This window comes from Hemiscyllium ocellatum, chromosome 6 (assembly GCF_020745735.1).
Source record: "Hemiscyllium ocellatum isolate sHemOce1 chromosome 6, sHemOce1.pat.X.cur, whole genome shotgun sequence".
Classification (NCBI taxonomy): domain Eukaryota; kingdom Metazoa; phylum Chordata; class Chondrichthyes; order Orectolobiformes; family Hemiscylliidae; genus Hemiscyllium; species Hemiscyllium ocellatum.
In genome coordinates, this window is record NC_083406.1 from 15,211,326 (window position 1) to 15,238,714 (window position 27,389).

The 27,389-nt window shown below is 43.6% G+C and overlaps 1 protein-coding gene across 4 annotated transcripts in view; it reads left to right on the forward strand.

Annotated features, from left to right (window-relative positions):
- The first annotated feature begins 18,705 nt into the window (after positions 1 to 18,705).
- LOC132816364 (ankyrin repeat domain-containing protein 10-like) overlaps positions 18,706 to 27,389 on the forward strand; it is a 58,499-nt gene continuing 49,815 nt past the window's right edge. The window contains exon 1 of one of the 4 annotated variants that reach the window (XM_060825828.1): positions 18,706 to 19,114. In XM_060825828.1, coding sequence (XP_060681811.1) covers positions 18,917 to 19,114 — 198 coding nt within the window. In that variant the 5' untranslated portion in view covers positions 18,706 to 18,916. Of the gene's footprint in view, positions 19,115 to 22,248; positions 22,342 to 27,389 lie in introns of those variants that run through there. The other 3 variants (XM_060825826.1, XM_060825829.1, XM_060825827.1) reach the window with 3 other exon arrangements.

Below are 27,389 nucleotides of genomic sequence, written 5' to 3' on the forward strand. Positions count from 1 at the left end.
TTATAGGAGAGGATTTTAATTGCCTAATAGATCCAGAGATTGACAGGGTGCCAAAGAGCCTGGCAGGTACGCCCGCGCAGTCTAAGCAGTTGGTGGACATGTGCAATGAATTGGGGCCAGTGGATGTGTAGAGGTACCTCCACTCTAATGGAAGAGACTTTACATTCTATTCCAACCCACACAAGTGCCATCCGCAAATTGACATGTTTTTTATGCCACCTGAGGGTTTGGACAGAACACCAGCATGCAAAATTGGGAATATAGCTGTTTTGAGTCATGTGCCAGTGTATTTAGAAGTTCAAGTCAAGGATAGTGGAATGGATGCATGTCACTGGCACATGGATCCATTTTTGTTTGGGGATAGTAATTTATTGAATATATTACAAGAGAGCTCAGTGCCTATTGGGATATTAATTCAGATACAGCTAGTAATGCTTTGGGAAGCCACAAAGGCATATTTATGGGGTCTGATCAGTTCATATTCAACGACTAGAAAGAGGCAGAGGGAAGAGCAGCAACGGATGCTGGAGGCCCGGCTGAAGGTAGCTGAGAAAACATATTATCATAGGCCATCATTGGTTAAGCTGCAGTGGGTTACAGCTCTCCGGGCTGCTCTCCACTCAATGCACACACATGTGGCTAAAAAAAAGGTCTCCTTTGCTAAACAAAGACTATTTGAATTCAGAGATAAGCTTGGTAGATATCTGGCTTATATGACTACGAGGAAAAAAGCTTCCCAATCTATCACCTCTGTTAGGGAGAAGGCTGGTACGATTACCTGCGAAGTAAAAAAGATCAATGTTATGTTTAGGGAATACTTTGAAGAGCTACATCGGTCGGAGGGATGGGGCGAACATGGTACAATTGGAATGCAGTCCTTTTTTTGAAAGTCTGGACCTCCCCAAAATAAATGCAGAACAGGCTTTCCTTTTGAATGTGCCTATAACTGTACAGGAAGCGCAGGAAGCAATAAGACACCTCCAGGGTGGCAAAACACCGGGGCCAGACGGATTCCCAACTGAATTCTATAAGGAATTCGTAAATGTGTTAGTGGAGCCACTTCTCGGGATGTACAAATACTCTTATACACAGGATTGTCTGCCACCTACTCTTAGGCTAATATCTCCCTTATTTTAAAGAAAGGGAAGGACCCCAAAGAATGTATTTCATATGGACCAATTTCACTGTTGAACATAGATTTCAAACTTTTACCTAAGATGCTGGCTCTGAGGTTGGAGAAGGTCCTGCCCCATATCTGATGAAGGGCTCTGGCCCGAAACGTCAAATTTCCTGTTCCTTGGATGCTGCCTGGCCTGCTGTGCTTTAACCAGCAACACATTTTCAGCCCTGCCCCATATCATAAACGAAGATCAGACGGGTTTTGTTAAGGGCTGTAGCTCCTCCAACAATATTAGGGCAGTACTGAACACAGTGCAGGTATGCCAGCAAAGATTGATTCCGGGTTTGGTGGTCTTCCTAGACGCGGAAAAGGCATTTGATCGGAAAGAATGGGCTTATCTATTTGAGGTTCTAGAGTGTTATAGTTTCGGGGGATCCTTTGCCAGATGGGTAGCAGTACTGTATAATGATCCTAAGGTGGCAGTCATTACAAATGGGATTAAGTCAAATAACTTTAATACTGGAAGAGGTAGTTGACAGGGTGTCCTTATCGTTGCAGTTATTTATCTTGGCAATCAAACCATTAGCCGAAACCATCAGGAGGGATCCTGAAATAGTATTGCCAAAGGTGGGAATGGAGGAGCATACTATCACCTGATTTGCTGACGATGTCCTTTTACTTATGGCCAATCCAGAAAAGTCTGTTCCTCGACTGATCCCTCCTCCACTGTTCCAAAGTCACTCAACCCTTTGAGAGAAAAAAATCCTGCTCATTTCTGGGTTGAAAAAGCGACCCCAAATTTTATAACAGTGCCCCTCGTTCTGGACTCAACCACGTGAGGAAACATCCTTTCCACTTCCACCTTAGTAAGGCCATTCAGGATCGTAACAATAAAATCACCTCTCACCCTTCAAAACTTCCTGAAGAAGGGCTTATGCCTGAAACGTTGATTCTCCTGCTCCTCGGATGCTGCCTGGCCTGCTGTGTTTTTCCAGCACCACATTTTTCAACTAATCACTCTTACACACTGCTACTGGTCCTCTTGTAAGATCCAGAGATACTGGAGTGCTATAGTAAGGGAATTAAAGGTTCCCCTGGGGATTGAAATTAACGTGTATCCGGTATTTCTTCTTTTGGGGTTGCCAAATTTGCCCTCCCTGGGGGATCACGGGAAGAGATTGTGTAATATTCTTACTTACTGTGCAAGGAAGAACATTTTGGTGAACTGGACGTCAGAAAAACCACCAGGTCTTATGGGGTGGCGTAGGCTGGTGATGGAGCATCTCCCCCAAGATGACCTCACAAATATGGTGCATCACATATGGAGCAGTTTTACAAGACATGGTGGCCCTTTTTAAATTATATTGATGCTGACTTATCAGCAATATTAATCAGGGCCATGGTGTAACCATGGGAATCAATATGGGTGCCTGTGGGGCCTTGTGAGGAGGAGATTGGGGGAAAGAGAATATGGGTACTGCAGATGATGGTCCTCAGTGGAGGTGTGATGACTGAGATGGAATAAAGTAATAAGATATTATTTAATTTAAGTTATTTGAATTTAGTTTAAGTTAGTAATTATTTAATATGTTTGTAGTTTAGTTTAAGTAGATATGTTTGTTGTGGTAGAATAGTAGACCGTTTATTAACAATGGTGCTGTATTATGGCCTTTTATGTACTGCCGTTTTTCAGTTTTGATAGTGTTATTCTTTTACGTTATATAAATGTTTTGTAAAAGATTTTAAAAGGTTTTCAATAAAAATATTTATTTAAAAGAAGGCATCGGGATGGATATATGAATAGGAATGGTTGAGAGGGATATGGGCCAAATGCTGGCAAATGGATAGTTTAGGATATCTGATTGGCATGGACAGGTTGGACTGAAGAGTTTGTTTGCATGCTGGACATCTCTATGACTCTATAACAGATTGTGGTGAAGTTAATAAAATATAAAAAAGACAATATCAATAGATGCAAGACAGAATTAAGTAATTAAAATTAATTTTAAAATGCAGTTCAGGTGATGGATCAAGGCTGAACCATGTGGAAGCTCATGGATTCCATCATGATCTATGGTAAACACATGTACAGTAAGTGTTTGAACAAGTTGCCTTGGAGTTTATGAGGCCAAGATCTGAACCACAGAAACAGTTATACAACAGGGAGGAGAAAATTTAACTTGGATTCTTTGTACCAAGTTGCAGTCACACTACTTGGGATAGGGTCTTCTGATCTGGTCAATGGTTGAGGACAGGAAGATTTGAGTATGAGTGAGGCTAGAGAGGGAAGCCGGGGAAGAGTTCAGGAATGTCAGCCTTGATAATTGACCAGTGGGTTTGAGGTCTCTCATCTGTTTGGATGAGAGTTAGTGTTGCACAGTTCATGTGCAAACCGACCATGTCACTGTGGTAAGGAAGCCATTTTAAGCGGGATGAGCAACAAGAAATGTAATAGTGGTTATACATGATAGTATAAGTCAGGGTTACTGTTCTTTGCAGCAAAGAATGGAAGTTCAGCTGGCTATGGGGCCTGTCTGTTGCCAGGGTTTATGATATCTACGAGGAGAAGGTGAGGACTGCAGATGCTGGAGATCAGAGCTGATGGTGTGTTGCTGGAAAAGCGCAGCAGGTCAGGCAGCATCCAAGGAACAGGAGAATCGATGTTTCGGGCATAAGCCCTTCTCCAGGAATGAGGAAAGTGTGTCTAGCAGGCTAAGGTAAAAGGTAGGCAGGAGGGACTTGGGGGAGGGGCGTTGGAGATACGATAGGTGGAAGGAGGTCAAGGTGAGAGTGATAGGTCAGAGTGGGGTGAGGGCGGAGAGGTCAGGAAGAAGATTGCAGGTTAGGAAGGCGGTGCTGAGTTCGAGGGATTTGACTGAGACAAGGTTGGGGGAGGGGAAGTGAGGAAACTGGAGAAATCTGAGTTCATCCCTTGTGGTTGGAGGGTTCCTAGGCGGAAGATGAGGTGCTCTTCCTCCAAGCGTCATGTTGCTATGGTCTGGCGATGGAGGAGTCCAAGGACCTGCATGTCCTTGATGGAGTGGGAGGGGGAGTTGAAGTGTTCAGCCACGGGGTGGTTGTGTTGGTTGGTACAGGTATCCCAGAGGTGTTCTCTGAAACGTTCCGCAAGTAGGCGGCCAGTCTCCCCAATATAGAGGAGGCCACGTTGGGTGCAGCGGATGCAATAAATGATGTGTGTGGAGGTGCAGGTGAATTTGTGGCAGATATGGACGGATCCCTTGGGGCCTTGGAGAGAAGTAAGGGAGTAGGTGTGGGCGCAAATTTTGCATTTCTTGCGGTTGCAGGGGAAGGTGCTGGGAGTGGAGGTTGGGTTGGTGGGGGATATGGACCTGACGAGGGAATTGCGGAGGGAGTGGTCTTTTCGGAACGCTGATAGGGGAGGGGAGGGAAATATATCCCTGGTGGTGGGGTCTGTTTGGAGATGGCGGAAATGACGGTGGATGATACGCCCTTTGGTTTGGAGGAAGTGGGAGGATTGGAAAGAGAAGTTGTTCAGGGTGAGGACCAGTTCAGTCAGTCGAAGGAGGGTGTCAGTGGCTTTGGTTTGGAGGAAATGGGAGGATTGGTAGTAGCCATGGGCACCCACATGGGCCCCAGTTATGCCTGCCTCTTCATAGGATATGTGGAACAGTCCATCTTCCGCAGCTACACTGGCACCACCCCCCACCTTTTCCTCCGCTACATCGATGACTGTATCGGCGCTGCCTTGTGCTCCGACGAGGAGGTTGAACAGTTCATCCACTTTACCAACACCTTCCACCCAGACCTCAAATTCACCTGGACTGTCTCAGACTCCTCCCTCCCCTTCCTAGACCTTTCCATTTCAATTTCGGGCGACCGAATCAACACGGACATTTACTATAAACTGACTGACTCCCACAGCTATCTGGACTACACCTCCTCCTGCCCTGCCCCCTGTAAAAACGCCATCCCATACTCCCAATTCCTTCGTCTCCACCGCATCTGCTCCCAGGAGGACCAGTTCCAACACCGCACAGCCCAGATGGCCTCCTTCTTCAAAGACCGCAGATTCCCCCCAGACGTGATCGACGATGCCCTCCACCGCATCTCCTCCACTTCTTGCTCCTCCGCCCTTGTGCCCCGCCCCTCCAACCGCCACCAGGACAGAACCCCACTGGTTCTCATCTACCACCCCACCAACCTCCGCATACAACGTATCATCCGCCGTCATTTCCGCCACCTCCAAACGGACCCCACCACCAGGGATATATTTCCCTCCCCTCCCTTATCAGCATTCCAAAAAGACCACTCCCTCCGTGACTCCCTCGTCAGGTCCATACCCCCCACCAACCCAACCTCCACTCCCAGCACCTTCCCCTGCAACCGCAAGAAATGCAAAACTTGCGCCCACACCTACTCCCTTACTTCTCTCCAAGGCCCCAAGGGATCCTTCCATATCCGCCACAAATTCACCTGCACCTCCACACACATCATTTATTGCATCCGCTGCATCCAATGTGGCCTCCTCTATATTGGGGAGACAGGCCGTCTACTTGCGGAACATTTCAGAGAACACCTCTGGGACACCCGGATCAACCAACCCAACCACCCCGTGGCTGAACACTTCAAATCCCCCTCCCACTCCATCAAGGACATGCAGGTCCTTGGACTCCTCCATCGCCAGACCATAGCAACACGATGGTTGGAGGAAGAGCGCCTCATCTTCTGCCTAGGAACCCTCCAACCACAAGGGATGATTTCTCCAGTTTCCTCATTTCCCCTCCCCCCACCTTGTCTCAGTCAAATCCCTCAAACTCAGCACCGCCTTCCTAACCTGCAATCTTCTTCCTGACCTCTCTGCCCCACTCCACTCCGGCCTATCACCCTCACCTTGACCTCCTTCCACCTATCACATCTCCAACGCCCATCTCCCAAGTCCCTCCTCCCTACCTTTTATCTTAGTCTGCTGACATACTTTCCTCATTCCTGGAGAAGGGCTTATGCCCGAAACGTCAATTCTCCTGTTCCATGGATGCTGCCTGACCTGCTGCACTTTTCCAGCAACACATTTTCAGTTCACGATATCTACTCATGGCCGGAAATAACTTGCAGTGGGAGAGGGAGGAGCAAATGGTCATGGTCCATGGAGGTACCAACAACATAACTAGAACTAGGAAAGAGGTGCTGCATGGAGTATGAGGAGTTAGGGGCTAAATTGAAAAGCAAAACCTCAAATGATTATGATCTCTGGATTACTACCTGAAACGTGTGTAAATTGGCATAGAGTACATAAAATTAGAGAGATGAATATGTGGCTCAAAGACTAGAGTGGGAGTTAGTTCCAGTTTTTGAGTCACTGGCGCCAGTACATGGAAAATGAGGGCAGTACTGTTGGGATGGTCTACACCTGGGCCTAGCTGGAGCCTGTGTTCTTGCAAACTGCATAACTTGGGAAGTGGTGAAGGTTTTAAACTACACATTATGGAGAAGCGATCAAATGTGATAAGATACAATATATCAAAGAGCAGAGACAAGGTAACAGGGGAAAGTAGTAATATAGGAAATAATAAGAAGAGTCAGAGGGAAACGAAACAGAAATCCACCAACAATCAAGCATAGATGTAATGAAGATAATAAAAAGACAAACTAAATAAAATTAAAAGTGCTGCTTCTGAATATGCACTGCATTCATAACAAAAGTACCGAACTGATAACTTACATTGAAGTAAATGGAGGGATAGATCAATATAGACACCAGTGGCAGTGAGTGCAAGGAATATTCTATGTATCCCATGAAGAGACAAGCATAACTCAGTCCCATGTGGGTATCCATGGCCACCCCTCTGACGTGAAGAAAATGAGAGGAGTTAAAAGAGAAGTTGTTGAGGCTGAGGACGAGCGCAGGAGGCTGGTGATGGGTGGGAACAGTTCAGGCCTTTGCTCCTGGAAGAAGCACAGTGGCGGTCATTCAGTTATATTAGTATCCTCAGGATAAGTATATTCTCACTATAAAGAAAATTTCTAATGAGAGGACCCACATCTGTGGTTTACTGCCATAAATTAAAATAGCACATGAGAAATTGGAAGATTGAGATGGTAATGCCATTGAATGTCATTGAAAATTGATTAGATTCTCTATTGTTGAAGATGATCTTTGCCTGACACTTATGTGGCACAAATGTTACCAGTAACGTAAACTTGAATATTTTCCAGGATGGCTGCAAATCGACACATACTGCTTCAAAACCTCAGGAGCTATAAATGGTGTTGAGCATTGTGTAATTGTCAGTGAACATCCTCACTTGTGACCTTACAATAGAGGGAAGGCCATTATGAAACTGCTGAAGATGGATGAACTTAAGGCATTGCCTGAGGATCTTCTGTTCTTGATATCACACAAATCAAACTGGCTGAAGATTGGCATCTGTGGCGCTGACTCTCTTTTGGAAAAAGCCAAAATCAATCGTCCACTTGATACTTCTTGCTAACTGAGTTGTAAATGCTTCAACTCATCTTTAGTCTTGTATTTGTATTGATGGGCTTTTCCATTATGGAGGATGGGTGTTTTTGTGGAGGCTTCTGTTAGTTATTTAATTGTCCTCCTCCATTCACAGCTGGATGTGCAAGTCACTAAAAGTCAGAATGCAGGTATAGCACATCTTCAAGAAAGCGAATGCATTGCTCTTTATTATGAAAGGAGTTGAACAGAAAAGTGAGAATGTTATGCTTCAGTTACACAGAACAACACATCTTGAATATTGTGTGCCCTTTAATTTCCATATTTAAGGAGGAAAGTAAATGCATTGGAGGCAGTACAGAGGACGCTTCCTAGATTGATACCTGGAGTAATCAGGTTGTCTTACGAGGATTGTTTGGAAAAACTGAAATTATTTTCACTGGAGTTTTGAAGGGTGAGAGGTGATTTTATTGTTAAGATCCTGAATGGCCTTACTAAGGTGGGAGTGGAAAGGATGTTTCCCCACGTGGTTGAGTCCAGAACGAGGGGCACTGTTATAAAATTTGGGGTCGTTTTTTCAACCCAGAAATGAGGAGGAATTTTTTCTCTCAAAGGGTTGAGTGACTTTGGAACGGTAGAGGAGGGATTATTGAATATTTTTAAGAAGAGTTGAATAGATTCTTGTTAAGCAAGAGAATCATGGGTTACCAGGAGTACTTGGGAACATGGAATTCAAAACATAAATGGATCAGCCATAATCTTATTGAATGGTGAAGTAGGCTCAATCATCTACTTCTGTTCCTATCTTGTATGTTTGCATAGCATGGTCCTGCCACTCACTACTCCTCTGGACACATCTTTTGTCTCCTTATTTGTGCTTCAGCACTCCTTTTGGCTCTGCACATTTCATTTCATTTGTGCTGCCTGTCCACCAGTTCTGAGGAAGGGTCACTTGACCTGAAATGTTAACTCTGATTTCTCTCCACAGATGCTGCCAGACCTGCTGAGCTTTTCCAACAAGTCCTAATTTTGTTTCCATTGCAGAATTTTCCTTTTTTTTCGAACTTCTCCCTATGCCTTTCATTTGCTTCCCACCCAGTACATTCCTAACTCTTCCCAGTTCTGCTGAAAAGTCATACACTTGACATGTAAAAGTTAGTTCCCACTTCACAGGTGCTGCCAAACTTGAGTGTTTCCAAAATTTTCTGATTTTTGGGTAAATGATTTATTTTCTAGTTTATTTCATTCTCTGGACAAGCCTTGCCCTTTATTACTGGAGTAGATATTTACTAAATAACCTGTTCAGGGGCACTATTAGACATCTCTGGAGCAGGCAAGACTTGAACCTGGGTATCTTGGCTGAGAGGTAAGGACACCACTACTGCATCAGATATTTTCTAATCAACCACAAGAGCCCTCAGTACTTGAAACTCGTGATAGATTTGATTGTGGTAAATATTTTCTAATACTCATTTATTACAGCTCTCTGGAGCAGGTAAGACTTGACCTCGGCCATCCAGGCTCAGATGAAGGGATCTTACCACAAGAGACCAGAGTGTGCTCAGGTTAAGGAACTTTCACTCTCTAAAGCAGACTGATTGCTATGTACAGAGGCAGTAATTCATGGAAAGGGGAGCACCAGCACCATCTACTGGCTAAAATATTACCACTGATCAAATGTTGAAATTTTTTATTTATTCGTGGATGTGGATGTGAATGTCCCTGTCCCTAGACACCCTTGAGAAGGTGATGGTGAGCTGCCTTCTTGAACCGCTGCAGTCCACCTACTGTGAGTTGATCCACAATGCCATTAGGGAGGGAATTCCATGATTTTGACACAGCAGCCCTGAAGGAATGGTGATACATTTCCAAGTCAGGATAGTGAGTGGCTTGAAGGGAAACATAAAGGTGGTGATGCTTATCTGCTGCCCTTGTCCTTTTAGATAGAAGTGGCTATGGGTTTAGAAGGTGCTGTTGAGGATCTTGGGTGAATTTGTGCAGTGCATCTTGTAGACTGAAGCAGCAGTGTGTACTAGGTATCAGTGGTGAACAGAGTGGATGCTTGTGAATGTAATGCCAATCATTGGGCGACTTTGACCTGAATGATGTCAAGTTTCATGAGTATGGTTGGAGCTGCATCTATCCAGGCAAGTGGAGAGTATCCTATCACACCTCTGAGCTGTGCCTTGTCGATGGTGGACAGGCTTTGGGGAATAAAGAGGGGAGTTACTTGCTGCAATACTCTTCACTCTTGGCCTGCTCCTGTAGCCACTATATTAATTTGGAGAGTCTCATTCAGTTTTTGGTCAAAGGTAACCCCAGAAAGTGGGGTATTTAGTGATAGTAAAATCTTTGAATGTCAAGTGATAATGGCTAGATTCTCATTTCTTTGAGGTGGTCATTGCATGGCAAATGTAACTTGCCATTTTTCAGCTTAGGCATGGATATTGGCCAGGTCTTACTGAATTTGGACATAGACTGCTTCCATATTTCCAAGGAGTTGTGAATGGTGCTGAACATTGTGCAATCGTGAGCGAATATCCCTACTTCTGCCTGAATGATGAAGGGAAGGTTGCAGCTGAAGATGGTTGAGCCTTGGACACATGCCCTTAAGAACTCCTGCAGAGATGGTCTGAATGGCCTAATTCTGCTCCCATACCTTATGAATTTACGAAGAGGTCCTGGAACCAAGGCAACTGATCTCTATAAACCACAACCATCTTCCTTTATGCCAGGTACAAGTCCAATCAATGGACAGTTTTCCCCCTCAATCTCAATGACTCCAGTTTTTCCAGGAGTCCTTGATGACACACTCTTTCAAATGCAGCTTTCATGTCAAGGCAATCATTCTCACCTCATCTCTGGAATGCACTTTTGTCCATGTTTAAACCAAGGATTTAATGAGGTCAGGAGCTGAGGGGCCATGGTGGCATACAAAACTGGGCATCAGTGAGTTGATTGTTGCTGTAAAGGTACTGTTTTGTAGCACTATTGGTGATAACTTCCATCACTAAGGCTTGAAACAAAACCTACTTATAAGATTAAAAGCTAGGAAGGCAACATCATAAAATGGCAGGTTGGTTTACTTAACTAAATAACTGTGGGCATGACATTTGCAATTATTCCATGAAAAAAGATTAGTTCTTCAAGTGATTTCCAGAATTAAGGAAAGCATTGGTTAAAATGTAACTAATTTACATTTTTGTTTTATCTGGGAATAGTCTATACATGGCACATTGCCATAAAGATGAATGTAGTGTAGTGAGATCCTTTCTTTTGAATTTTCCTGAGAATTCAGTCAGGGTACAGCCAGCAAGCAAGACTGGATGATGTTTGGAAAAGAAGCTTTGGCTTTTGGGTGGCTTGTTGCTCCATGGAATTAAGAGATAAAGCCAGAAGGAAATGCTTGATCTATCACTGATAGCAAAACTTAGGAATAGGAGCTGAAATACAATAAAAGACAAAGTTGGAAAGATTAAAAGCAATTGGAAGGTTTGTTTAGCTTAAATAAATAACTTATAAAAATGCAATGAAAAATATTTAACCTATTTGCCATTGGAGTTCTGGAAGTAATCAGATAGGGTTTCAAATTGCAACTTCACAGTGGGCTACACGAAACCAAAGGTGTTTTCTGATGTTTTAAGCTACTGCACAGGAGTCACACAGCTGTGAAATTCAGAATTGCAAGACCAGCAAAGATGTCAAAGATGTCATTAGCCAAAAGCTAATGGAAAGGTTACTGATTACTTTCTAGATGTCCCCATTTTATATGATTAAAACTTTAAATCCCTAAAAAATAAAAGTTACATTTGAAAACACAAGAAATGTTATACCAAGGTATTCACAACAAGGGAAGTTGGATGGTGTTCGAAGTGTGTGAAATATGAGGGGTTTCATGTGTTATCCAGTTCCTCCTTAAAAAGTTAGACAACTCCAACCAGAATTTTATGAATGAATTTGTGCAGGTGCCCCACAATACTGTCAAATCAATATGAACACAAGCCAGCGACAATTCAAAACACTCCCTTCTTTATTAGGAACAAAGTTACAATAACTTCTAATACTAAACGTATACCCTCTAAATCTATTTGGCTCCTTCAGGTTACAATATTTACTGAGTCTCTTGTCGAGTTATGCAGTTGCTCTCCCTCTGACTCTGACTCTGGGTGTGCGATGTTTCTCTCTCTCTCTCTCTCTCTCTCTCTCTGGTCAAATGGTCTCTGCCTCTTGCCATGCTGGTCTCCTCAGAAAGCCTCAGAATTCCAAGAGAGAAGTCTGCAGGTCAACCCTGTTTTTATACCTTTTAGATGGTTTTTCTAGAACTGTCTATAGTTCTGACCAATCAGGGAGATCCACTTAATAATTTGAAACAGAGTCAATCATTTGGATGGCATATTATTGTTGGGGGTATGTCGGTGCAGGATAACTGTTGTCTTTTACATTATGCTAATATCATTAGCACCTGGCTGCTGTGTTTCCACTAAGCTTGGTGTATGGGTTTTGTGATTTCAGAGTTTTATTGGCCAATGTGCCCAGCATCCCTTGCTCTTTGGCCAAGTTAGCAATCTGTGTTTTAGCAGCCAGGAGGCTGCTACACATGAGATATAGTGGAACCAGCATGCAATATGTAGAAATAAAAACAGAAGTTGCTGGAAAAGTGCAACAGGTGAAGAAAAATCAGAGTTAATGTTTTAGGTCTGGGGACCTTTCCTCAGAACTGATGATGGCTTGGAAAATGTCAGTTTATATGTAGAAGATAAGGTGAGGGAAGGTTGTAAGGAATAAATAACTGGTAGGGATGGAGCCCAAAGAGAGAGAAGACAGTTGGAATGACAAAAGAGTGGATAATGATCTGGACAGGAATGTGAATAACTATTAATGGAAACTGTTAGTCTGCCATTACACATTACCTATTGTTAGTCACTATGTGATAACAAGGCCTGGTGTGTGGGTTAGGGGGCTCAGACATAGGAGAGCTCAAGCCCTAAAATTAGTGAATTCGATATTGAGTCCATAGGGTTGCAGGGTCCCCGAGCAGAAAATGAGATGTTGTTCTTATAACTTGCACTGAGCTGGAGTACTGCAATATGTAGCGTTAAGTGATAACAATGGCAAAGGATCAGATCAAAGCTCAGTAGTCCTGACAATCTAGTTTTGAATGATTGTGGACAACTGACAACGAACAAAATGAGGAGGTTCTTCAGATGTTCCCATTTGCAATGAGGTTGAGAGTCCTTCTCCTGTTCCAATACAGCTGCAACACCGGCAAGTACCAAAGTTGAAAATTGCCTCGCTATGTCCTGTCCATAAAAAGCAGGACAAATTCAGCCCAAACAATTGTCGCCCCATGAGTCCATTCTAATGATTAGTTTTAGAAGATGCAATTCAGTGCTATCAAGCAGAAAAAAAATAACCATGCCGCTGATACCTGGTTTGGAATATTCAATTGCTGAACTAATTTTAGCCTTGATCCAAACATGAACAAAAAGACCTGAACTCAAGAGGGGTGATGAGGATGAATGCCATTGACATCAAGGCAGCAATGGAGTGAATGTGGCATCAAGGAAAACTAAGAAAATCGAAGTTAATGAGAATTGGGCAAAACAGCACATTGGTTAGTCAACTCTAACACAAAGAAAGATGATTATGATTATTGGAGGTCAGTTATTTCAGTCCCAGGATGTTGCTGTTGATGTTCTTCAGAACATTGCCAAAGCATAACTGTCATCAATTGTTCCATCAGTGGCCTTCCCTCCACCATAATGCAGTCTGGGCTGGGCCAAATTCCTGAAATTCCCTCCCTAATGGCATGTGACTCCATCTACAGCATATGGACTGCAGTAGTTCAAGAAGGCAGCTCACCACCATCTTCACAAAGGTAACTAGGGGTGGGCACAAAATGCTGGTCCAGCCAGCAATGCCCACATCCCACGAGTGAATGAAAAAATGTGGGGATGTTTGCCACTGATTATTTCTGCATCTGAGGAATTGTGTAACCTGTGTCCATACGCAGAAAAACCTGGACATCATCTAGGTTTGGTTTGTAACATTTGTACCACAACAAGTTAAGATAAAGGTAGGGAGGAGGGACTTGGGGGAGGGGCGTTGGGAATGTGATAGGTGGAAGGAGGTTAAGGTGACAGTGATAGGCTGGAGAGGGGATGGGGGTGGAGAAGTTGGGAAGAAGATTGCAGGTCAAGAAGGTGCTGAGCCCAAGGGTTGGGACTGAGATAAGGTGGGGGGAGGGGAAATGAGGAAGCTGGAGAAATCTGCATTCATCCCTTGTGGTTGGAGGGTTCCTAGGCGGAAGATGAGGCGCTCTTCCTCCAGGCGTCATGTTGCCATAGTCTGGCAATGAAGGAGGCCAAGAACCTGCATGTCCTTGGCGGAGTGGGAGGGAGAGTTAAAGTGTTCAGCCACGAGGCGGTTGGGTTGGTTGGAGCCAACCACCGCTGCGACATTAACCATCTCAACCTGTCCACTCCTCCTACCCACACCAACTTCTCACCCTCGCAATGTACAGCCTTCCACTCCCTCCGCTCCAACCCCAACCTCACTATCAAACCGGCAGACAAGGGAAGCACGGTGGTAGTTTGGTGCACCAATCTTTATATTGCTGAGGCTAAACGTCAGCTCACAGACACCTCCTCCTACTGCCCCTTGACCATGACCCACCTCCCACCACCAAATCATCATCTCCCAGACCATCCATAACCTCATCACCTCAGTGGATCTCCCATCCACTGCCTCCAACCTCATAGTCCCACAACCCCGCACCGCCCGTTTCTACCTCCTGCCCAAAATCCACAAACCTGACTGCTCCGGCCGACCCATTGTCTCAACCTGCTTCTGTCCCACAAAACTCATCTCTGCATACCCCGACACGATCCTGTCCCCCTTAGTCCAAAAACTCCCCACATACGTTTGGGACACTACCCACGCCCTCCACCTCCTCTACAATTTTCGCTTCCGCGGCCCCCAACGCCTTACCTTCACCATGGACATCCAGTCCCCGTACACCTCCATTCCCCATCACGAAGGCCTCAATGCCATCCACTTCTTCCTTTCCAGCCGACTCAACCAGTATCCTTCCACTGACACCCTCCTTCGACTGACTGAACTGGTCCTCACTCTGAACAACTTCTCTTTCCAATCCTCTCACTTCCTCCAAACCAAAGGAGTAGCCATGGGCACCTGCATGGGCCCCAGCTATGCCTGCCTCTTCGTCGGATATGTGGAACAGTCCATCTTCCGCAGCTACACTGGCACCACCCCCCCACCCTTTCCTCCGCTACATCGATGACTGTATCTGCGCTACCTCGTGCTCCCACAAGGAGGTTGAACAGTTCATCCACTTTACAAACACCTTCCACCCCAATCTCAGATTTACCTGGACCGTCTCAGGCTCCTCCCTCCCCTTCCTAGACCTCTCCAGTTCTATCTTGGGCGACCGACTCAACATGGACATTCACTATAAACCGACCGACTCCCACAGCTACCTAGATTACACCTCCTCCCACCCTGCCCCCTGTAAAAACGCTATCCCATATTCCCAATTCCTTCGCCTCCGCCGCATCTGCTCCCAGGAAGACCAATTCCAATACTGAACAACCCAGATGGTCTCCCTCTTCAAAGACCGCAACTTCCCCTCAGACATGGTTGAAGATGCTCTCCACCACATCTCCTCCACTTCCCGCTCCTCCGCCCTTGAACTCCGCCCCTCCAATTACCACCAGGACAGAACCCCACTGGTCCTCACCTACCACCCCACCAACCTCCAGATACATCGTATCATCCTTCATCATTTCCGCCACCTCCAAACAGACCCCACCACCAAGGATATATTTCCCTCCCCTCCCCTATAAGCGTTCCGGAAAGACCACTCCCACCAACCCAACCTCCACTCCCGGCACCTTCCCCTGCAACCACAAGAAATGCAAAACTTACACCCACACCTCCCCCCTTACTTCCCTCCAAGGCCCCAAAGGATCCTTCCATATCCGCCACAAATTCACCTGCACCCACACACATCATTTACTCCATCCGCTGCACCCGATGTGGTCTCCTCTATATTGAGGAGACTGACCGCCAACTTGCGGAACGTTTCAGAGAACACCTCTGGGACACCCGGACCAACCAACCCAACTGCCCCATGGCTGAACACTTTAACTCCCCCGCCCACTCCACCAAGGATATGCAGGTCCTTCGCCTCCTCCATCACCCGACCATGGCAACACGACGCCTGGATGAAGAGCGCCTCATCTTCCGCCTAGGAAACCTCCAACCACAAGGGATGAACTCAGATTTCTCCAGTTTCTTCATTTCCCCTTCCCCCACCTTGTCTCAGTCCCAACCCTCGAACTCAGCACCACCTTCCTAAGCTGCAATCTTCTTCCTGACCTCTTCGTCCCCACCCCCACTCTGGCCTATCACCCTCTCCTTCTCACCCTTAGCTTAACCTCCTTCCACCTATCGCATTTCCAACGCCCCTCCCCCAAGTCCCTCCTCCCTACCATTTATCTTAGCCTACTTGGCACATTTTCCTCATTCCTGAAGAAGGGCTCATGCCCGAAACGGCGATTTTCCTGCTCCTCGGATGTGCCTGATCTGCTGCACTTTTCCAGCAATACGTTTTCAGCTCAAGCATGAATCTAACCAACTCCATTTGGCATCCAATGACATGACCACTGCGGAACTCCCACAATCAAAATCATGGCGAGGACATTGACCAGAAACTGAACTGGATCATCTATATGAACAATGTGGCTGCTACAGCAGGACAGAAACTCGGAATTGTATTATAACTCCCTAAAGCTGGTCCACCATCTACAAGGCACTCATCAGGATTGTGAGGGAATAATTCCACTTCCCTGCATGGGTGCAGTTCCAACAATGCTCAAGAATCTCAACCTCATTCAGGACAGAATAATCCACTTGATTGGCAACTCATCTGCCAACTTACACATTCACTAACTTCATGCACACTGGCAATTTGCGCTGAAACAAGTCACCAAGACTACTTTGACAGCAGCTTCAAAACTACAATCTCCACAAACTGGAAAAACAAGTGTAGCAGACACATGGGATGCCAAAATCTACAAGCTCCCTTCCAAACCACGCACCATCCTGACTTGGAACTAACTATATTGTTATTTCTTCACCGCTGGCTTGAGACCTGGAACACCAAATAAACTGCTGACTATCTTTTCAAATGTAGTTAGCTTTGTGCAGCACATGTAGCATTTGCCAGCAAAACCCACATCCCATTAAAGAATAAATAAAATGATTAAGCTCACCGCAAAAATGATCAACCAACCTCTAAACCTCATCCAAAGTGTGGTGACCCTCAGGTTAACCACCACCATTTGTCCCTCTAATGAGTAGTAGTCCTATCGTCCTCTGGACTACACTTTACCCATTAATAAAAAAACATGAGAGAATGAGAAGTTGGATATGCCTGTCCCTTTGAAGTTGCTGCAGATCACTGAGGCTGCAAATCAGGACTTTCCAGTAGAACCAGTCTGGGACTTTGTTTTTCTTGAGTTTTACAGCAACTCTTCTGTTTTTATGTCTCTTAACAAAGCACCGATGCATTGCTCTGGGTTTTAATGACCCAGTCCATGCAATGGAGATCCAATCCAGGTTGTAACAACCCAGTCTGTGTTGTATGGAATAACATCTTCTGGGTTTTAACAAGCCAGTCCATGCTATGGGGATCCAGTCCGAGTGTTAACTACATAGTCCAGGTATCTGGATCATCTGTTCTATTGTGATCCAGTCTGGGTTTTAACAGCCCAGACCATATTATTGATTCAGTCTGGGTTTTCCAGCCACGTTCCTTGTGGTGGGGCACTGGTCCGTGTTATTGATTCTAATCCATGTTATTGATCCAGTGTCGAGAGTGTGGTGCTGGAAACGCACAGCAGGTCAGGCAGCATCTGAGGAGCAAGAAAGTCGATGTTTCGGCAATATGCCCTTCATCAGGAATGATGAATATCAATATGAATATGAATGAAAATTCTCCAGCATCTGCAGTCCTTACTCTCTCCGTGTTATTAATCCAGCCCGGTTATTAACAACCCAGTCCGTGTTATTAAGCCACTCTGTGTTTTTGGTCCAGTCCGTGATATCGATCCCGTCTGTGTTGTTGATCCAGTCTAGGTTTTAACAACCCAGTCTGTGTTATCAAATCTGTCCATGTCTTTGATCCGGTCTGTGTTATTGATCCAGTCCAGGTTTTAACAGTCCAGTCCGTGGTATCAATCCAGTGGGTGTCTTTGATCTGGTCCGTGTTATTGATCCAGTCTGGGGTTTAATAATCCAGTCCGGGTTTTAATAATCCATCCTGTGTCTTTGATCCAGTCTGTGTTATTGATCCAGTTTAGGATTTAATAATCCAGTACAGGTTTTAATAATTCAGCCTATGTTTTTGATCCGGTCCGTGTTCGTGATCCAGTCCAGGTTTTATCAACCCAGTCCATGTTATTGATCCAGTTCCTGTTTTAACAACCCAGTCTGTGTTAGTGATCCAGTCCAGGTTTTAACAACCCAGTGCGTGTTATTGATCCGGTCCGTGTTATTGATCTAGTCCAGGTTTTATCAACCCAGTCCGTGTTATTGATCCAGTTCATGTTTTAACAACCCAGTCCGTGTTAGTGATCCAATCCAGGTTTTAACAACCCAGTGCGTGTTATTGATCTGTTCCGTGTTAGTGATCCAGTCCATGTTTTAACAACTCAGTCCGTGTTAGTGATCCAGTCCAGGTTTTAACAACCCAGTGCGTGTTGTTGATCCGTTCCGTTAGTGATCTAGTCCATGTTTTAACAATCCAGTCCGTGTTAGTGATCCAGTCCGGGTTTTAACAACCCAGTCCGTGTTAGTGATCCAGTCCGGGTTTTAACAACCCAGTCCGTGTTAGTGATCCAGTCCGGGTTTTAACAACCCAGTCCGTGTTAGTGATCTAGTCCATGTTTTAACAATCCAGTCCGTGTTAGTGATCCAGTCCGGGTTTTAACAATCCAGTCCGTGTTAGTGATCCAGTCCGGGTTTTAACAACCCAGTCCGTGTTAGTGATCCAGTCCGGGTTTTAACAACCCAGTCCGTGTTAGTGATCCAGTCCGTGTTTTCCAGCCGGGCTCCTTTGCCGTGTGGCGCGGCTCCGGGTTTTCCGGCTCTCCCTTTGTCTTGGCGCCTGTTGAGCGGGGAACGGAGCGGCGGGCGATCCCGAGCCCGAGCTGAGAGCACCGCGCCCGGGAACAGGGGGCTGCCTTGAGCCGGTGGGGGAGGGTTTGGGGAAGGTGGTGAGGAGGAGGAGGAGGGTCGAGGCAGCGAGAGTGGAGCCGGGGCCGATTGCTGCTATGGCGGCCTGGGAGCGGGAGCGCGGCTTCTCCAGCGAGGAGCTGCTGTCGTTGCGCTTCCCGCTGCACCGGGCCTGTAGGGACGGCGACAGCGGGGCTCTCCGCACCTTGTTGGCCGCCTCCTCCCCCACCGACATCGGCGTCGAGGACAACTTCTACGGGTGGACCCCCCTCCACTGGGCCGCTCACTTCGGCAAGGTAAGGCCGGCCTAAGGGCCGCCGAGGGGAATGGAGAGGCGCGGCTGTGCACCGTGTAGGAAGCCGATGTGAGGGCCTGGCAGACAGGGGATTATTGTTATTATAATAATAATAAGGTAGAGAATGTGTGAGGTAAGGATGGGAGGTTAGGTGTTAAATCACCGCACACAGCATTAAATAGGTGTAAATCTCACAACGTAAGCCCCCCAAAATATTAAAAAGGCTGTACACTTGTCAACTTGCCCTCGCCTTCCTCACCCACCCCGTGCTGATTTTCCTATGTAAACATGTCACGCTGCAGTTACAGTGTTCTGCCTGCAGGGGCGCCATGCTATGTTTCCATTGTAAACGTGAGCCTCGGGTTAAATATTGGGAAAATGTAATGCAAAGGAGGTCAAATATGGCTTTGAAACCTGCTCTGAGCTGCATTCCACCCCCCCCCCCCCCCCACACACACACACACACACACACATTGGTTCAATTATTTGCTATCTTTCTTCACCCAAATACAAGCATTGACTGTTTGATTGCATCTTATCTCAGCAATAAGGCTTGTAAAATACACTTGCGATTTATGTGAATCCAGTGACAGGGCATTACAGCTTTGCAGTGTGACAAGTTTACACAGGCAGCTTCTATTAAAAATCTGAGGAAATGAATTTTACATGGGTGAGTTGACAAGTGTTTACAGATGCAAGTCATTAAATGCAATAATTCCCTCAATGTAAAATGTTTTATGTATAGACTAATGCAAACTGCATAATATGGAAGAAGTAAAACATTAGGCAGTGAATGTCAATAAACCTGGTGTTAAGGCAGTCTGTACAACTGTAGGTCACGTTGATATAACAAAATTGCAAGTAAAATATTTTGAATATATGAATTAAATGGGTAGTTAGATATGTAGACTTAAGTTATCTGAATTAAATATTTTAAAATCTTCCATCCACTTTCATTTTATCTCAACTTTTCTATTAATTCCTGTCTCCACATTTTCAATTGAAACTTCTTGATGTAAACATGTCGTATTGCAATTATATCTTCGTGTTGGTGGTAATGCTGCATAGCATCACTGGCAGTGGGCTAACCAGTGTGACAAGTTTGCTCAGGTAGTTTCCATTATAAATGTGGAACAGCAGTTTCTGATTCAAATAAAGAAACAAGGACATAATCTCTGACTTTAAAACAGGAAACAGCAATATGCTTCATTTCTGCTACAACCACAGACTTGGACAACAATCCTTCCCCCCCCCCACTTCACGTTAATTGCCCATATGATCATCATCATGTGTAAAAAGCACATGATATTGACTTGCCTAACTTAAGTTGGACCTATAAATACAAATATGAAAGTATGAATTTCACATTTAAATGTAATATATGAAGAAATAGTTCACTGCCTAAAATAACTTGACTGACCAAATTATTTCTCATTTTACTTAACACTCTGACTTTAAAGCAAAGTCCTTATACATTGGAGAATAATGTTTTTCTAAACAAATGAATTTACTTCATTTTATTTGAAGAATTTATTTCCCCACATCAGGAAACTCAGGGTTGTAGGGTTTCTCATTCCATGGTATGAATTCCAGCTTTACACCTCCACCCAGCACAGCATTTGGCTCTTGTATTTTGGACACCTGATCTAGGCAGTGCTGAATCATCTCCAGTGATGTGTAAAATTTGTGTTCTGTGTCTTACTTTACAAACGAAAGCATATGAAGCATTACCCATGAAAGAAATAGTGATATGCCACCCCCCCCACCCCCAAATCACAAACACACTCACAGGACCCCCCAGGGACACTGAGCACCACTTCCCTTTTCTCGCCTTCAAGATCAGCACATGATCAAGGATTAGCAGATAGCAGTCTCCAGGGATTTGGGCACTGAGCAAACTGTAGTTGCCAGTCATCCAAGATTAAGTATATTCCACTCAGAAGAAGTTTTATCACCATGTTAAGTTTAATAGAGAGACTTATGTTTAGTACTTATCACAATGGCAGCAGGGAAAACTGCATGCATTTAGAAGTGGCAAAAGGAAACTAGAGTTTAGGGCTGATGGAAATCAGCAAACAGACCATTTACAACCTGCAAAATGCCAATTCCATGGGATCTTCCTCTTGTGATCACCTGGGAACATACAGTCAGAAAACCATGTTCGCCAGGGTTCCAGGCACTGAGTAGACAGCAGTTCCCCTGGTTTCACAATGATGGATGTCTTATACCAGACTGTTTAATATTAAGAAATGGATTCATGTTAGTACTAGCCATGAAACAGATACAGCCAACTGCACAAGGACTGCGATAATAGGAATAGGCACAAGAGCAAACATTGTTTCTCCATATAGAACACTGGCATCTTACACAAATATGCCAGAGTTATGTAGTCTGGCAAATTTCCACGTGGTTCCTTGCCCTTGAGCCTCTCACCCTATGTAGGAAATGTTAAGATGTTACATGTTGACAAGAACTCCCATGCTGTGGTGGATGGAGCACTCAGTGCAAAAGTTCATCTCACTTTCTTCCCTCTTTGGGGGGGGGAGAAACAGAGTTGATTACATTTGTTGTAAATTCTCAAAAGGACACATCCAACAAGTGAGGAGCATATTCAAATTTAGTCCCTTTTTTAAAGAAAAAAACAAGATTTTTTTTACAAAAAGCAAAATGCTGTAAATCGTAAATTTGAAATAAGAACATACAAAAGGCTGGAAAGACGCAGCCAACCAGACAGTGTCTATGGAGTGAAACTATATTTTGAGGCCTGAGTTGTAATGAAAGATCACTGATTTAACACATTAAGGTTTGTGCTGTTTCATTTCCACATCCCCAGGCCTCAGTGCAATCTGATGCAATCTGGAGTTTACTGAGAAGAATGTGCTAAAAATTCTAACTAAAATCACACATTAAACACATTCCTACCTAATCTACACGTTACTTTTATTGAGGTTAGGATGAATACCTCCAAACTGACAAGACTCTGTATTAAGTGCTGCCCTTCCTAATTCACTTTGTTCCTGTATATTGTTTTAGGTACGCTCTAACCTTTTCTTTGTACAAATTGTTGTGAAGATTATTAGGTACTGGATCGCAGTGCTTGAAAGTACAGGTTGATTGGTTGATTACAGCTTTGAAATTTGATTGATACGCTGCGAGGCGGGCCATCAGAAGCACTGGAGCATTCATTCTCTGCTGCTGGCCAGCTCCAAGACAACCGTTTGTACAGAGGTAACATCAATTTAAAGCTAGAAACTGCAAGGAAAGGAAGGAACAATGTTTTCTCCCAGTACGTTCAAAACAAAAAACCTTGTATTTTACACTGAGCATAAGATTTTGCTAAGTTAATACTGTGGTATTTCGTACAAGCATATGATACATTTCTCGGTACCCCACAAGACAGGAGGGATGTGAATATGATGGGAAAGTTGCATTCCATATTCACTAGGACCTTCCACAAGGATGAGAGGGTCTGAATGTTAATTGGCTCCAATTTAAACTTTTCTTTGAGCCAGTTGAGATGTTTAACAATCGACTTGAGGGAGGTTTTCAAGAATACAGAAAAGCAAATACTGATTCATTCTTGGTGAAACACTAATAATGAAGCACAAATGAAATTAATCCCTGTGAGAACTTTTTAGATGTGTTTGAAGCAGTGTGTTTGCATGTTGCACATAGTATTCTCTACCTTTTTGATTATTTCAAAGGGGACTTGGAGTCACATGGAGATATCTTGGATGTGTAGTGAGTACGCTGGACAGTTGAACAGAAAAATAGAAGGGAAATAACATGGCAGGCTTGATAAGCCAAGTGGCCTGCAAATCATTGAAACAATCTGATTTTACTCTGGACTTTTTTCCTGCTAAGTATAAAATTTAATTCAGTTTGTGCAGTGATTCATGCCTTCCAGAAAAGCTTCTTTTCTCCCTAACTCTGATGAAATAATATTACACCATAACCTATCCTGTAGCCCATCAACTACAGAGAAACTGGCAGCATTAATGGTGTTGGCCAGTAACATAGCATCTGCTGTGTTTCTGATAGCAACCTTTTGGCATTCACATGTTCCTGTCTAGTCTGCAGATTTCAATAATTAAGCAAGAATCAAAACGTTGATTATGTTGAAGTATTTGCACAAGGGGAGAGTTCTGACATTTCCTCTGTTATTCTTAAATTTGCTGTTTAAAACTGGATGCAAATAATATATCACCTTCCCTGTTGCCTCTCCCCACAGTGACTGCAAAGGTTTGGATAGGCAAAATGTTATATGCATTTGGGAGTCAATGTTAACAGTTGACATGGGAAGGGGAAATCCTGAAGCCTTCCTCCCCAACCAAAAAGAGGATTTTCCAAATTGAGTCCAGAGGCTGTTTTGTAGTGTAAGGATAAATCTAATCAAATTTTGAATATATGGAGGAACAGGTTTGAGTGGCTGAATTGTTTCCTTGTTGCTGTTTGCATAGTTGGCAGGAGGATGGTGAACAGAATGGAATTTAGACAGTTGAAAGCATTTGCAAACATTGATTATGAATAGGCACTGGCTTGTTTCACGGTGCGTATGTAAGCAGCTGGTTTGTTTCACTGTGCATGTATCCAGTCTGTTTTCGAGAGCTAAGAGTTAAGTTGTCCAAATTCATCCACCACAAAGATGCACCTTCTGTCAGTGCGATTAGATTGTAAGTCAGCAGACAGTTGTTAAAAGTCTGGAAGCTACTGTGTAAGGGGATAGTACTTTATTTGGTTGAGTTGGGTTTTTGAATGTAAACTTCGTATTGTGTTATTTAAACAGTTGTGTAAATGTCCAGTGAATTAGAGACGGGTGCAGTTTACTTCTGATTAGGAATGGTTCCTAGTTTGGGGAGATCATCATCTCTGAATTCTTTAATTATGCTTGTTATCAAATCATTTCACCACCTTTTGACTGTTCATTTTCTGATTATGATAATTCTTTTGGATCTCTGATAAGGTTGTTATAGCTGCATCCTGAAGTTAATGCACCTCCATCAACTAGTCCTGCTGTGTAAAATTTGTCTGAGCTGGCACCCTCCCAACCTCCATTGCATACTTGCATTATGTTTGATAAATAACTGAATTGCAAATGGCTTTGTATTTTCTCTCTCCCATGTTGACTCATGTCCTGGGTCTCAATTAAGGCGAGATCTGAATTCAGTTTATCTACTCAAGAACTTTGAATTCATTAATGGCTTCTGCCCTGATCCATTTCCTGTCTCAATCTTAGGTCCTGCACTTACTCCTAGCAATTCAGATGTAGGTTAATTTTTCTCTGCAAAGTCAAATATCTGGACATTTTTCTTCTATAACGAGCAGAATTGAACACCGGTTACAATAGGTGATTGCAGCAGTTTCTGTACCTGTTTTTTCTCTGTTCATCCAGCTGCTCATCTGAGCTGTAATGGACCTTCTGCACTGTTGTCATGTACAATTTGGTCCTTGCCACTGAGCTGAGATGTTAAGCTGAGGTCCCATCCATGTCTTATACTTGCAGAAATATCTAAAATCCAAAAACACTATTTATTGTTCTCATCGTCACGTGATCAAGATTTTTCATTTAACAGGCATCGCCAAAAATATATTCACTGCTCATTTCTTTCACATGACAGTATGGGAACTTGTTTGATATAGAATTGGTTGTCACTGCACCTGGAGAAATCATAATGCATAAATGAAGAAATCACATTAATGCATCTTTTTATTTTCAGTTAACCTGTCTTCAGCTAGCTACTTCAAACTGAATTATCACTAATTGATTTAGTAAACAGTTTGCAGGAGCAAGGAGGATAGTTTGTTACTACTGTTGCTACTACTGTTGGGGTGAGTTTTTGTTTCAGGTTACTGTAGCAGTTGCTTTCAGCTGAAGATGCCAGAGGCTCAGGAAATGTGGTTCTGGTGCCAAGAGCAGTCAGCAGAATTATTTTTAAGTAATAAGAAAATGTACTTATGAATGCCAGATTTTACAAAGCAGCTGTGGTAACCCTGTCCAAATTGAACTTTTAAAAAGCATTAGGCGCACATCACTTCTGAAAATACATTGGGTGTTAATCATAGTAAGCACAGATAGTTAAAAGGGTGGTTGTTTAAACACATTTGTGAATTTACTTTTGTCATTTGTTTCGTCATAACTGTGGCAAGATTAATGATATCCTTTTAAGGACTCGGACAATTGAACCCATTCCTGTGCTTTCTGTTTATAAGTAAGTGTTAGGATAGCAGCAGATATTATAATGAGCAAATGAATCACCAATTCATTTAAAGTAACTGCATTACCTCATAGAACACCATAATCCAAATCATCTATTTAGCGATTTAACTGTCAATACCTCTTTGTAGCATAAATTAAGTTGTTTCATGTATTGGGGAGTGGTTTCTGATGCCTGTGAGATTAGCAAATAGATTGTCAGAATATGGCCCACTTTTCTTTTCATATACAAGGCCCAGAGTTTGATGGTATGTCTAGTCAGGTGTATAAAGGATCCACTTAATTCAAATGTAAACATTTGTGTGATTTATTGTTGTTGGACATGGATGACCTGTCTAAGACTGTGCCTTTTTTCTTTAAACAGTTTGTTGGTTAACTTGACTGGATGCTATTTTTATGTTGATATGGTTGAATTTGGTAATTACTGGATAATAACACAGGTGAAGAAGGAATGCAAAGCACAGAGGCCATTTGGCCCATATGTCAAAGCAAAATGCTCAGACACAGTATAGTTTTACCTCCTTCACCTTTATTCCGGGCCCTGGAGGGAGAGAGAATAATTGCCTGTGTGCACAGAGACATAAGTTCATGGTCTTCTCTGGAATAGCAGTTTCTTAATGAATTGTGTAGTCATTTTAGAGGGAGGAGCATCCAGATAAGGCAACATACGTATTGACTGGGTGATCATTACAATCAGCGAGCATCAACATTAAAGATTAAGCCATCTGCTGTTGCAGTGAATGTTCTTAACCTTAACTGGCTTCACATAATGAATACTTTTCACCTTGTTAAACTGACCTTACATACTGAATACTTCTGATATTGGTAAATGGCTCTACATAATGAATGCTTTTCCACCTTGTTAACCCTTTACCCTTGCCTGCAGCACCCCATTGTTAACTGCAAGGTCTTATCTGATCTGAGTCATGCTCAGTTGAGCCTTTTGTTTCCCAAAACTCAATAACTTGTATCTTTTCCTGCCTGCTTATACCTTATGCACATTCTCACATATACCTCAAATCAAAATGCTTTACTTGTAGGGGGGAACTTGCAAGTTGTTTCACAAGATTGGTGTACTTGTCTTTATTGGTTAGAAAGGTTGTCGTGTCTTAGCTTATGCCCCCAGCAGCCCTCATCCGCCCTCTGTCAAGAGTGTGCTTAGCGAATGCAGTAATAGGGATTTGAACTGAGCTATATCAACTAGGATGGCAGTTGGAGATTCTGTTCCTTTGCTGATTTGACTGATCAGATAGTGAAATACTAGTTGCTGGAAAACCAGCATCTGATCTCATCTTGTATTATGTTTGATTGGCAGCTAAATGTCCCTGTGTTGTGACGTTTGAAAATTGTTTTTCAGCAAATTAGATGGTCCCATTAGAGATCAGAGTCAAAAAGTGTGGGGCTGGAAAAACACAACAAGTCAGGCAGCATCTGAGGAGCAGAAGAATTGACATTTCCGCCATAAGCCCTTCGTCAGGAATGCCAGAAACGATAATTCTTCTGTTCCTCAGATGCTGCCTGGCCTGCTGTGCGTCTCCAGCGCCACACTTTTTGACTCTGATCTCCAGCATTTGCAGTCCTCACTTTCTCCCATGAGAAACCAAATAAACTCTCAATGAAAACAAAATGGGTTATACAAAGATTAATATTGAGCAACCAAGTATTTGATTTGTGCTTATTACAGCTTATGATAACAGCCATGACAACTCTTTCCTACTTTGCAAAGTGAAATAGTTAAACTTATCTCTACTGTAAATGTGTAGTGAGTCATAGCTATCACTTATTACTAAATAAATGTATTTTCTCATTGCCATGCTACAGATTTAGTGTTCATCCTACTGCTGAAGCTCAGGTAGGAAAAGCACTTGATGTAATCTATAGCTGATTCAAAGATAGCTAGAGATTTGTGAAGTTAAAGTATCAGTCTGGTTCTATAATGTTTACTTAATTATCTGAACAGATAAATATGATGAAAAAAAACTCTTTGAACAATCCCTCCCCATAAACATTTGGTCAAACTAACTATGCTTTTAAATACAGCACCTATGGGATGAGGAGTGTG